Below are 13,241 nucleotides of genomic sequence, written 5' to 3' on the forward strand. Positions count from 1 at the left end.
CGTTGACAACACCGAATGTCTGTCTCTTCACTGATTGGCTGGTGCCTGAACTCGCACTTCTGGGGTTTTTGCAAACCGTCTAGTGCAGGAATGTCAAACTCAAATTCACAGAGGCCAAAATTCAAAACTGGGACTAAGTCGTGGGCCAAACTAAATATTTATTGAAAGATTTCAACAGCATCTGCATGTTTTCTCTTCTATTGAGACATGTAATGTTAATCCTTTTCTTATTAAAATAAAAGTTTAATAACAGTTTTGCTTAAACACTGAATCCAGAACAAACAGAATAGAACATAATAACTAAATTTTAAATAAATAAATGTCTCTATCATCTATCTGTAGCCGGCAGGCAGCTCTAATACAGATTTGATGTGATCTCATCAGCCAAATATAATTGTATCGCAGGCCAAATTTGGTCCACGGGCCTGTAATTTACAGTACAATACAATAAATCAGAGGGAACTATATAGAACATGATCCTTCCATTTCAGTGCAGACGACATGACACAAAAAAAAAACTCATCAAGGTCTCTTAAATCTGAATTCTTTCTGTTCTGACTGTAATAATTCACACTAAGATCTTGTCAAAACATTTAAAAAGGAAAAATTTACATTTCTACAACTCTTATAAATACTCGTATATAAAATACCACGACTTTAACCACAATTTCGTTTAAAATTCACAGAAATTGCAAAAAATCGAAGCTATATTTGGTGCTTTGGTTTAAAGACTTGAAATGACTTGAAGCTCAAAGCAGACGACTTGGACTTGACTTGGACTCATGGGCCAGTGACTCCAGACTCGACTTGGACTTGCCTGTATTTGACTTGGGACTTGACTTGGACTTGAGGTCAAAGACTTCAGACTGACTTGAGACTTGCAAAACGATGACTTGGTCCCTCCTCTGCTATTTTCTGGTCTACAGTCTGTTATGTCGTTTCGTCATCATGAACAGACCTGGAGTTGTGTTTTGTTTCATTCATTGTTGCATGTTTAGGCTTCGTTCCACCTTGTGACGTCATGTGGTGATACAGGAAGTGCTCCGCTGGGTTTTAAAACTCCACACACCTTCGCTAAAATCATTTGGATAACTGCAGCTCTGTAATTGTACACAGGGTTCCCACTCTTTTTCACTGACAAAATTTCATAACTTTTCCATGACTTTTTTATGACCTAAATCAGTGTTTCCCAAACTTTTTTTCTGGAGACCCATATTTTAAAAAAGTCACAAACCTTCGCAACCCAAGTCAATAGACATTATTCATAAATGACAAAATAAAGGTGGATTTGATCATTATTGAATATTAATGATATTTTATTGTTGACTGAGTGAACGTGTCTCTGAACAGTTAGTATTACTCAAGTTTTAAACAATGAAAAACAAAAAATGAAGCAGCAATAAAAGGATCCATAAGTCGCCGATTTGGAGATTAAAAAACATGTCTTAACATTTCAACATGCGTCAGAACTGTACATTGCAGACCTACAAGCAGATCGTGACAAGGTGACCCAAAAAAATCCCTTGCGACCCACCTGAGGGTCATGACCCAGTCTTTGGGAAACAATTACCTAAAGTGTTGTGACCTTCAGGTGGGTCACAAGAGATTTTTTTGGGTCACTTTGTCACCATCTGCTTGTAGGTCTGCAATGTACAGTTCCTTTCACTTCTACATATTTGTGTGAATTGGGATTTTCTGTGCTCACAAAAATAAAGACAAAGCACAGAAACAGAAACAAACTGAACTGTCTGATCTGCTGCTGCGTCTCCTCCTGGACCCGGACTGGAACATGCTACAAAAACACAGACAGGCCCACCTATCTCATTTGAAATGTTGATATGTTAAGACATGTTCTGTATAATTTCTAATCTTTTAGTAATTATTTCATTGACTCTTTTGTTCCAGTGTTGTTGGTTCAATTGAATGTTGAAAAGAAAAAGAAATGGACTACATTTTAATGTCCAAATAGGTGACTTACAGATCCTTTTATTTCTGGTTCAATGACTTTTTCAGTGTTTAAAACTTGCATAATACTAACTGTTCAGAGACTCAGTCAACAATAAAATATCATTAATATTCAATAATGATCAAATCCACCTTTATTTAGTCATTTATGAATAATGTCTATTGACTTGTGACTTTTAAAATATGGATCCCTGGGGAAAAAAAGTCTGGGAAACACAGACGTGATACCTTTTACTTTAGTTTAGTAAGCTTGAAAACAATCGCTTCATGACATCACAAGGTGGAACAGAGCATTTTGAGATATAGAGATATAGAGAAATAGTTACTCAAACGTGTGAATGAAACAACACAACTCCAGGTCTGTTTTTGAGTATGTAAGTGCATTATAACACGACTAAAACCCACTGGGCACCACAGATCCCACTATTGTTTATTCAAAATATCTGAATTATAACATTTTATGTGCCACAGGTTTCGTAGATTAGAACTACAGAGTGGAAACAAGCACAATAATTCTGCTTTCAACAACTGGAGTGTGAGATGTTTCTTTTCTTGGGTTGCAAACATGTGTTTGTTTTACCTTTTATCTCAGCCCTGACTTGACAATATGACATAAAACGTATCTCCACAGTTTGCTTTTTAACTTAGCTTTCTCTGTAACTATTCCACGGAAACGCAAAGTTAGAAAGAATCAAATAAATAACACAAATAATCAAACCACATTCCCACCTGATGGAAAACTTTTATTATAAAAACTGAGGTTGTTGCTGCCTGGTCTTAGTCTGTAAAAGAGGTGTCTGAGTACAGTGTTATTTCAGCTACATGAACACAAACATTTATTTTAAATTATAAAAAAAAACTGAGGAGTCCAAAATACAACCAGCTGTAACAATTAAACAGTAAAAACAAGAAAAAATGTTTTATTTACATGTGACTTGTTATTTATTTTAAAAGGTCCTGTATTACACAAAACTGACTCTTGTGAGCTTTAAGCTGCATCATAATCCTGTTATCTCGACAAAAACAGACCTGGAGTCGTGTTTTGTTTCATTTACACGTTTGAGTAAACATTTATTATTAGTCTGTTCATCTCCAAAGCTCAAAATGCCTTGTTCCACCTTGTGATGTCATGTAGTCATAGTTTTAAAGTTAACAGCTCCTTTTATTTTTAGTTCAGTAGAAATGTTTTGATAGTTCCAGACCTAAACTGATTCAAATGATTCTAGTGAAGGTGTGTGGAGTTTAAAAACACAGTGGAGCACTTCTTGACGTGAAATCACAAGGAGTTTTTTGTGAGAACTCAGCCTAAATATGCAGGATTTGTGTGTTAAACGTGTGTGAATTAAACAAAACACAACTCCAGGTCTGTTTGTGACGTGGAAACAACATTATAACACACTGTATTTTTCGGAATATAAGTGGCACTTTTTTCATGGTTTGGGTGTTTCCTGTGACTTATACCATATATTAAAATGTTGACAGTGAAGTGTGGAGAGGCTCTAGTCTTGTGTGTCAGTTTCTGCTGCTCCTGTTCCTCCTGCACCACTGTCACTTCACTCTACTGCACATGTCTCCTGCAGAAAGAGCCTCTGTCCTGTCTGTATCATGTCAGTCGATCGCAACATTACTAAAGATCTAAAATTTAAACAAACTTATAAAGACGACTGAGAAGACTGAACACAAATGCCCCCAAAAACAAAATCATATTTTGCAGATTACAAACTTCAGCTGCAGATTTCATGACTTGCAAACGAAAATCGAGCAGCAGAAAGAAAGTTTGGAGTGAGAGAGAAACTTGTGACACCGGGAGGATGCACCATGAAACTTTCCTGAAGTCACTGGATGGATGGACAAAGTCTGGACTTCAGTGACACCGAAACCATCCTGTCGGGATTCAGAAAGACCCGAATAATTCTAACTGGAACTGACGCTGAGTCTGACGACAGCGACACAGAAGAGGAAGTGGCGCTCTGTTTACCTCCGGAGGTTGAGGAGTTGTTCAGAAGTGACACCGAGGATGAAGAATTGAATGGATTTAGTGATTTGGAGTGAGATGCAGAGTTTGTTAAACTTGTTCTGTTCTGTTGTTTATGTTATAGTTTATCTGAAGAACTGTTCATATGTGACGTTAACAGTCTGTTGTTCTCTCTTCTATTGTTTTTACTACAACTTGACTTTCAACAGGAAATGTCAGTTCCTGATCTCAGACTTTATAAAATAAATTTCCCCAAAAAGTGTGACATATGTTTTTTTCTTCTTCATTACTATGTTTTGGCTGGTGCGACTTATACTCCGAAAAATACGTTAGATCAGAAAATGGGTAAAACGGGCCCTTTGACTTTTATTTTAATGTTTAAAGTGTGAGGTTAAATGGCGTCGTAATCATCGTCGTCTTCATGTTTGCGCTTCAAGCTGTCGCTCTGTGATAGGCTGCTGCTGCTCATAAGGAGAGTCTTCTGTCCAATCAGAGACGAGCTCATGAGGACGGGGGGCGTGGCCGTGGCTGAGGGGGAGGAGCCACAGAGTCAGATTAAATTATTATTGTCATTGATTATTTTTAGAAAAGTTTAAAACACGACAAAATGTTCAGTGTTCAAAGGAGGCGGGGCTTACTGGTTTTGGGGGTGTGGCTCTGGGCGCTCGGGATTTGAACCGTGAACCTCTGGGCCGCCAACGAGACCGGAGCAGAGACTTTAGACACAGAAGGGACTGAGGAACCTGAGGGGGAAACGGGATTAAACCAGGACTGAACTGGGGACTAAACCGGGACTAAACCAGGATTAAACCAGGACTAAACCAGGACTGAACTGGGGACTAAACCAGGACTGAACCAGGACTGAACCAGGACTGAACCAGGACTAAACCAGGACTGAACAAGGACTAAACCAGGACTAAACCAGGACTGAACAAGGACTGAACCAGGACTGAACCAGGACTGAACCAGGTCTGAACCAGAGACTAAACCAGGACTGAACCAGGACTAAACCAGGACTAAAACAGGACTAAACCAGGACTAAACCAGGACTGAACCAGGTCTGAACCAGGACTAATCCTCGTACCTAGCGTGGGGGTGGAGGGGCGGCTGGACACGGCTCCAACACTGAGGCGCGGGACTGAGATCCGACCAGCAGAGGGCGTCATCTGCAACAAAAACACATCAATCAATCAATCAATCAAACTTTATTCATTTATTTAGTGATTTGGAGTGAGATGGAGAGTTTGTTAAACTTGTTCTGTTCTGTTGTTTATGTTATAGTTTATCTGAAGAACTGTTCATATGTGACGTTAACAGTCTATAATAAGTAATAGACTTGTAATAGTAAGTAAAATAAGTAATAGAGTAATTCACACTTGTTTAACAATTTTATTATTACCAACAAACCCAAACCAGAGATGTCCCAGTTTTTTTATTTTGAAAATCTGGTCATCCTAAGTTAGAGAAATGACCAAAAAACAATAAATGAGGCTTAAAGCTGTTCAGGAAAGGTTGAACTTTGTCCTGTGGTGCAGCGTCTTCAGTATTGATACCTGGTTTATCTACATGCTGCCATTAGGCCAGTTAATAAGCAGCAATAACGTGTCCTACCACAATTATGCAGATGACACTCAGATCTACGTCTCTCTGGCAGCAGGAGACTATGGACCAGTGGAGTCACTTGGTCACTGCATCCAACAGATCAGTGTGTGGATGCAAAACAACTTTCTCCAGCTAAACTCTGACAAGACTGAAGTCATAGTGTTTGGTCCACAGAAACAAAGGGACAGTGTCAGCATCACCTCCAGTCTCTCTCTCTAAAACCTTCAAATCAGGCAAGAAATCTCGGGGTAATAATGGACTCAGACTTGAACTTTAACAGCCACATCAAATCAATAACATCTGCAGCCTTTTACCATCTAAAAAACATAGCAAAAATCAAAGGTTTACTGTCTAAATCAGACTTGGAGAAACTTATCCATGCGTTTGTCTCCAGTAGGTTAGATACTGTAATGTTCTGCTCACTGGTCTCTCCAAACGAGCTGTGAAACAGCTGCAGAACATCCAGAACGCTGCAACGGTCCTTACTCGAACTAGGAAGTACGAGCACATAAGTCCTGTGCTCAGGTCTCTGCACTGGCTCCTGTGGCTCAGACAATAGACTTTAAAGCAGCTCTGTTTGTACAAGTCTCTCCATGGCCGAGCACCAAAGTCCATCTGTGACATGTTAGTGTCATATGAACCATCTCACACTCTGAGGAGCTCAGGGACCGGCCTCCTGCTGGTGCCCAGAGTCACGACTAAACAAGGGGAGTCAGAGTTTCAGGTTCATGCAGCTAAAGCCTGGAACAGTCTGAACATGTGAGACAGACTCTTCTGTGACGCTGTTTAAATCCAGGCTCAAAACATTTCTGTTTCACTGTGCAAATAACTGAAAGGTTTTCATTCCACACTCTTCTCTCCAATTTATGTCTCTCTTTTTTAATTTTAATCTTCATGATTATTTATGTTTTGATTTGTTTTTATTATGATTTTAATGTATTTCTTATTCTGTAAAGCACTTTGAATTACTTTGTGTACGAATTGTGCTATACAAATAAACTTGCCTTGCCTTGCCTTTATGAAGATACTTTCTCTGTATATGTCTGTGTGTGTTTACCTTCTTGGGGACGGTCTTGAGTCTGTAGTTGGGAGCGGTCAGACAGTAGCGGTCTGGGGGAAGCCTCGGTCCTGTGTACGGTTTGATCAGAGGAAGAGGAGTCTGGTTTTTCTGACGTGCCACCTCCAACAGGAACTGAAACACCACAAGATATCGTCAGAAAACACGCCAGGAAACACCATCGGGGAGAAGAAACGTGGAAAAGTAAATGCAGAAATTAGTAAATAAATGCAGAGGCAATTGCCACGTTTACATGAGAGGCTTAATTCCGAATAAAAATAATTTAATTCTGAATAATGAATGAATGAATGAATGAATGAATCTGGTTTAACCCTCACGCTCTCCTCGGGGTCACATTGATTTATTTTCTCGCCTAGCGAGAATTTATTTGAAAATAAATTTATGGGTCTGATTGACCCGCCCCAAGAGAGCGGAAAAAAAATGTATTCTTCAGGTCAATGTGACCGCGAGGAGAGCGTAAGGGTTAAGTGCACTCACGTCTCGGGGCGGCGGCGAGGTGAACGACTGGTCCATGCGACACTGAATGGCGAGTTTGATGTCGTCGGCGTCCACGGTCGACTTCTTGGCGTGAGACGAGTAGATTTTAGCGTCTTCAATGATCGTCGTCACATATCCTGAAAAACAGAAACCAGGACTGAGCCGGGACTGAGCCAGGACTAAACAAGGACTAAACAAGGACTAAACCAGGACTAAACCAGGACTAAACCAGGACTAAACAAGGACTAAACAAGGACTAAACCAGGACTAAACCAGGACTAAACAAGGACTAAACAAGGACTAAACAAGGACTGAAAAAGGACTGAACAAGAACTAAACCAGGACTGAACCGGGACTGAGCCAGGACTGAACCAGGACTAAACAAGGACTAAACTAGGACTGAGCCAGGACTGAGCCAGGACTGAGCCAGGATTGAACCAGGAGTAAAACAGGACTAGGAATGAACCAGGATTGAGCCAGGACTAAACAAGGATTGAACAAAGATCAAACCAGGACTAAACCCAGTCTAAATTTCCTTACTGTAGGTGAACTCGAGCATCTGGTTGATGACGCGTGGCTCGTACTCGGTGATGCCCATGTCTTTGAGGATCTGCATCATCACCTGCAACGAAAATACAGAAACACATCGTTCAGACGGAGAGGGATTTGAACCGACAACCACACACCACACCACGACTCCACCGCCAGTCAAACATGTTTTTATGATTTTCAGTCATTTGAGTGAGTGTGTTTGTAGCGACTGTCACACAATTAATTTCATGTTTTTGTAATATTCAGATTGAAATACAGTAAAATATTAAGAGGCAATAAATAGTAATAAATAAGTCATATTTTTTCAGTAAAGTCATGTTAATTAATTTCATTTTATTTTGGTTATAAAACAGGGATAAAGTGAAAGATTTATTTGTTCTGCTTCCAACTGCAATGTTTTTTCTGAGGGGAATTTTACGAGCGAACCCACTCGCAGTAAGAACACATGATTTTCAAAGTATCTTCTTGTAACCTCAAACTAAATTAGACGAGTTTAATGCGGTACTGGGAAGGGCGGGGTGTTATTAAGAAGTTATCAATGTGATACAGATCTCAGAACAGTGAGCTTTTGATTCAGTAGGATATATTTCAAATCGATTCGATACAGTTCAATAAAAATAAAGACTAAATCATGGCTGTGATACTAAAAGTCTTTGTTAAATCACTTCTTGTGCAAAGTTCATAGGAAACACAAACATTTTAATCATCAAAACTGTGAAAATGTCAAATGTGTCGCATGAGCGAGTTTCCTTCCTCTAAACAAGCAACAAAACTGTAGCGCTGTAACAAAATAATTTAGTAAAACATACTAAAAAATACTCTTGGCGAAATATCGATACAGCAACCCACAATATTGATAGTGTATTGTCACATTATATACATATAGCCAGTGTTGGGGAGTAACAGATTACATGTACCGGAGTTACGTAATCAGAGTACAAATTATGAGTAACTGTATTCAGTTAGTTACTGTTTCAGTGAGTGGTAATTAGATTACAGTTACTTTGTTGAAATAAATGGATTACACAGCGGTATTTTCCTGTTTTTACATTTTGGGCTTTTTTCATTGCTGGACACTAAACTAGGTCTAAACTAGGTCTAAAACCAGGTCTAAACCAGGTCTAAAATCAGGTCTAAACCAGGTCTAAAATCAGGTCTAAACCAGGTCTAAACCAGGTCTAAAATCAGGTCTACATCAGGTCTAAAACCAGGTCTAAATCAGGTCTAAACCAGGTCTAAAACCAGGACTAAACCAGATCTAAAACCAGATCTAAAACCAGGTCTAAACCAGGACTAAACCAGAACTATCTCATGCTGCGTAGACATGTCTCCTCCTCTTCTATCAGTAATATTTTTAATACGGTTAAAGTCTGGGCTTTTTATCGTCTTTTATCAGATAAAACATCTTATGTGAAGATTTCCTCGTCTTTGCTTCTCTACAGCAAATCAAGTAATCCAAAGTAATCAGATTACATTACTCACTTTAAGTAACTTCATGGATTCCGTTACAAACTACATTTTGGTGTGTGTAATCTGTAATCTGTAGGGGAATACATTTTAAAAGTCACCTTTCCAACACTGCATATAGCGATATTTCAATATTTTTGCATGCCCCAAGTCACCATAGTAACTCCTAAACATTCCTCCAATAGAGATGCATGTAGAACACCCCCAGTGTCATGTCAAATGTCTAAGTATCTCTTCCGACTGTCTTTCTTAAACTCAGGTTGTTTGTGGACGTGAAGAACGGAGAGCCCATCCCCAGAAAGTCCATCCTGAAGTGGCGCAGTCGAGAGAACAGCGTGTGCAGCGACACGAAAACAGTGAAAATGTCAAATGTGTCGCTTAAATGAGTTTCCTTTCACTAAATAAGCAACAAAACTGTAGCTCTCTAACAAAATAATGTAGTAAAATAAACCAAAATATACTCTTGGTGATATATCGATACAGCAGCCCACAATATCGATACTGTATCCTCATTAAACGATGCGATTTGCTGATGACACGACGGTGGTGGGGCTGATAACAGAGGGGAGTGAAGCTCTGTACAGAGATGAGGTCGTGAAACTCAGCGAGTGGTGTGCGAATAACAACTTGGCACTGAACATCATCAAGACTAAAAAACTCATCCTGGACTTTCGGCAGAACAGAGCCCACCCCTGCCCCCTTGAACATCAACGGCCAAAGTGTGGAGCAAGTGGAGTCCTTCAAATTCCTTGGGATTCACATCTCTGGGGATCTCTCCTGGTCAGTCAACACCTCAGCACTGGTCAAAAAGGCCCAGTAGCGGCTAATAGGGGTGTGCAAAAAAATGTAAATATCGATATATCGTATTGTTTAATTTGATGATACAGTATTGATATCGTGGGCTGCTGTATCGATATATCACCAAGATTATTTTTAGGTGTATTTTACTAAATTATTTTGTGTAAGAGCTACAGTTGTGTTGACATTTTCACCGTTTTAAGTAAAATTGGTGTTTTTCATATTAATTTGGCACAAACTCAGTGGAGTCAGTGGAGTATTTTTTGGTAAATTTTACAAAGTTTTTATGTCACAGAGCTACAGTTTTGTTGTTTGTTCAGAGGAAAACTCATTTATGCAGTACAATTGACATTTTCACTGTTTTTTTTTTATTAAAACTTGCTTTTTTCATATGAACTTTCCACATATTAAGTGGTTTAACAAAGACTTTTAGTATCACAGCCATGATTTAGCCTTTATTACCTCCGCCAAGGAGGTTATGTTTTTGCCGACGTTTGTCTGTTTGTTTGTTTGTTTGTCTGTTAGCAACATAACTCAAAAAGTTATGGACCGATTTTGATGAAATTTTCAGGATTTGTTGGAAATGTGAAAAGGAAGAACTGATTTCATTTTGGGGGTGATCCGGAAGAAATACTGGATTCTGGATAACTTTGAAATTTTAGTTAACATTGTGGTAAATGGGGCCAAAAATTTTGTTTCTCAATATCTCGGTTAATTATTGACCAAACCCCATGAAATTTGACTCAGGGATGGACAATGGGATCCTCTTTCATATTCCAAATTGAAAGATACGAGACAAATATTTATGGAAAACACAATTAATATGAGGGGGACTGTAGTCCTTGGTGGAGGTCTGCGCTCTCTTAGTGCTTTTTTAGTTTTTTATGGAACTGTATCGAATCAATTTGAAAATATACTGCATTGAATTGAAAGCTCACTGTATCGAGATATGCATCATATTGTGGCCTGTGTATCGAGATATGTATCGTATCGGCAACTTCTTAATGATACCCAGCCCTAGCGGCTAAACCTCCTGAGGTGCTCAGGAAGCAGCAACTAAACACAAGCTGCTGGTGACTTTCTATCGTTCCACCATTGAGAGCTGCTGACCTCTGCAGTGTCAGTGTGGCTCTAGCTGCACAGAGGCTGACAGGAAGCGTCTGCAGAGGGTCACCAACACTGCACAGAACATTATTGGCTGCCCTCTGCCTTCCTTAACCACTTTATACGGCAATACACACCCTCGATTCCACCTCTTCAACCTGTTGCCTTGTTGCAGGCGCTTCAGGTCAATTCCAGCCACGACCAACAGACTCAGGGACAGCTTCTTCCCGAAAGCTTCCCCAAAGAGAACTGTTAATTCGTTTTATTTATTATTAATTCTTGCACTTTGATGGAGCCCCTCTGAATTTTATTATACAATTGCATAATGACAATAAAGGCTTTCTATTCTATACGATTTATCGATATTTCAATATTTTTGCACACCCCTAGTACTGTGGAACATTCCAAGAGAAGTGATATGATCTCCAGTGTTAGAACAGACCCCCTGAATCAAATCAAATTATGTTCCAGTTCCCCCTCAAAAACCCATGTCAACAAACTCCGCCCGCACAAATATCACAGCACAACTGACTCTACGGAAAGCCACGAGGGTCAAATTAGTGTTGGTTTTGTGAACATAAACAAATCTGACCCAATAAAGTGTAGTCACATTTCAAATTCTTTCATTCACAATCATCTGACGCCAATGGATGAAACACAACGTCACAAATGATATTGCTGACATTTAGTTTTTAAAAAATGACAAAAAGGCCGTATTTGGGTGAAATATTTGCAATTATTGGGTAGTTTGTCCCTTTTCAGTTTCCTTAGATACACCTGTTTTCCTCCTCCGTAGTACGTGTGGTTACCTGGCGTCTACAAACGGTAACTAGGCAACCACACGTGGCTCCGCTTGTGGGGAAACAAGAATCTGACGGGATTGTTGAAAAGTGACATACTGTAGCTTTAAAAGTTAAACATGGACCCTGCACCAGGAGCTTTAACCCCGACAGTCCAAACACGATGAGGACTTGTACTAACAGACACGTGGGCCGAACTAAAAACAACTACTCTTGGCTTTAAAGCTCATTCCGTCACTTTCTTTCCACAAACACACGAACATGAGGCTAAAAACAAACCACCGTTAGCTTCGTTAGCACAACACTGTTCCATGACACTTTAATCTGACTCTTTTTTGTGCGTTTCACTGAAATAAACCTCCTCCCCCACATCTCACAAGAGCACACGGATTTATATCCCCCAGGACGAAGCACCTCTGAGGATTTAATCTGATCAAAATATTCTAAAGCGCGCTGCTAAAGTTAGCCGCTAAATGCTAATGAGCTAACGGGACACATCCGGGGCATTAAGTCCCTTCTCCACGCGCCTCCGGGACAACTGTTCAGGCTCGGGGTGTCTCTGCGGGTGGGTGTAGTCCTGGTTTAGTCCTGGTTTAGTCCTGGTTTAGTTCTGTTTCTCAGACTCACCTGAGCGTCTTTAGGGAGAGTTTTTGGGGCCGCCATTTTGTTTCGTCTTCTTCTTTGAGATTTTTGGCGGATTACGAACCAACGCAAAAGAGTACGGCGCCACCTCCTGTGCTGCACGTGTAATGTCAGTTAGTTTTAGTTTAATTTATTGGTTTATTTATCAAGGACAATGCACATAAAAACATTGAACTACATAAAGAAGTTATATGTTTGTGCAGGTTAAAGCAAAATTGCTAATTTCCACCTTCAGTCCCTAGACAGGTTGGTGTCATAAGTGGCGTATATGCCAATAAAATAAAATAAAATACAATAAAATGTATATTCAATCAATAATAAGTAAAACTACAAAGATGCAAAAAACCCAAGGCACTCACTGGTTAAAAATATAAAACATGTCCTCAGGGGAGGCTGAAACGCGTCGGGACTTTATAAGTTGTCCATTTAGACGTGCCGTAACTAATAAAGGCATTTTATTTTTAACCAGTGAATGCCTTGGGTTTTTTGCATCTTTGTACTGACTTCCCTTCCCAAAGAGCACCACTGAATTGGATCTACAGTGTATTATCCTCTGGAGGTCCAGGAAGCGCTTCTTCTGAAACATTTTTTATTTTTTAAGTAAAGTAAGCAAAAGTAAGTAAAACTAGTCCAATTCAGTCTCAGTCATCACATCCATACACTGTTTACACATTTACAGTTGATATTGATGCACTGATACATTGCAGATTAATGTGTACAGCAGGGGTGTCCAAACTTTTTTCATCAAGGGCACATCTCTAAACACAGATGAAGCAGAGGG

At 39.6% G+C, this 13,241-nt stretch overlaps 1 protein-coding gene across 2 annotated transcripts; it reads right to left on the reverse strand.

The window, feature by feature from the left end:
• Positions 1–2,687: 2,687 nt before the first annotated feature.
• taf9 (TAF9 RNA polymerase II, TATA box binding protein (TBP)-associated factor) lies at positions 2,688–12,513 on the reverse strand. 2 transcript variants are annotated; one of them, XR_008631523.1, is made up of 8 exons: positions 12,446–12,513; positions 7,638–7,719; positions 7,098–7,234; positions 6,600–6,734; positions 5,025–5,106; positions 4,579–4,683; positions 3,342–4,468; positions 2,688–2,994 (listed from the first exon to the last, which is right to left on the reverse strand). XR_008631523.1 is itself a non-coding variant. In XM_020924440.2 (7 exons), exons 1-7 carry the CDS (start codon positions 12,479–12,481, stop codon positions 4,332–4,334), a joined length of 714 nt encoding a protein of 237 aa, XP_020780099.1. In that variant the 5' UTR covers positions 12,482–12,513; the 3' UTR covers positions 2,688–4,331. The 2 variants fall into 2 exon arrangements, 1 of the variants encoding a protein (XP_020780099.1); XM_020924440.2 differs by having other exon boundaries at positions 2,688–4,468.
• Between the last annotated feature and the right edge of the window lie 728 nt (positions 12,514–13,241).

The sequence above is a fragment of the Boleophthalmus pectinirostris genome, unplaced genomic scaffold (assembly GCF_026225935.1).
Source record: "Boleophthalmus pectinirostris isolate CB_2022bp ecotype Guang Dong unplaced genomic scaffold, ASM2622593v1 HiC_scaffold_12, whole genome shotgun sequence".
NCBI lineage: Eukaryota > Metazoa > Chordata > Actinopteri > Gobiiformes > Gobiidae > Boleophthalmus > Boleophthalmus pectinirostris.

Coding starts and splice junctions, on each gene's coding strand:
- taf9 (XM_020924440.2), bottom strand. CDS start 12,481: ATGGCGGCCCCAAAAACTCTCCCTAAAGACGCTCAG. Junction 7,235..7,637: donor GATGCTCGAGTTCACCTACA/GTAAGGAAATTT, acceptor TCTGTTTTTCAG/GATATGTGACGACGATCATT. Junction 6,735..7,097: donor CCTCGCCGCCGCCCCGAGAC/GTGAGTGCACTT, acceptor GTGGTGTTTCAG/TTCCTGTTGGAGGTGGCACG.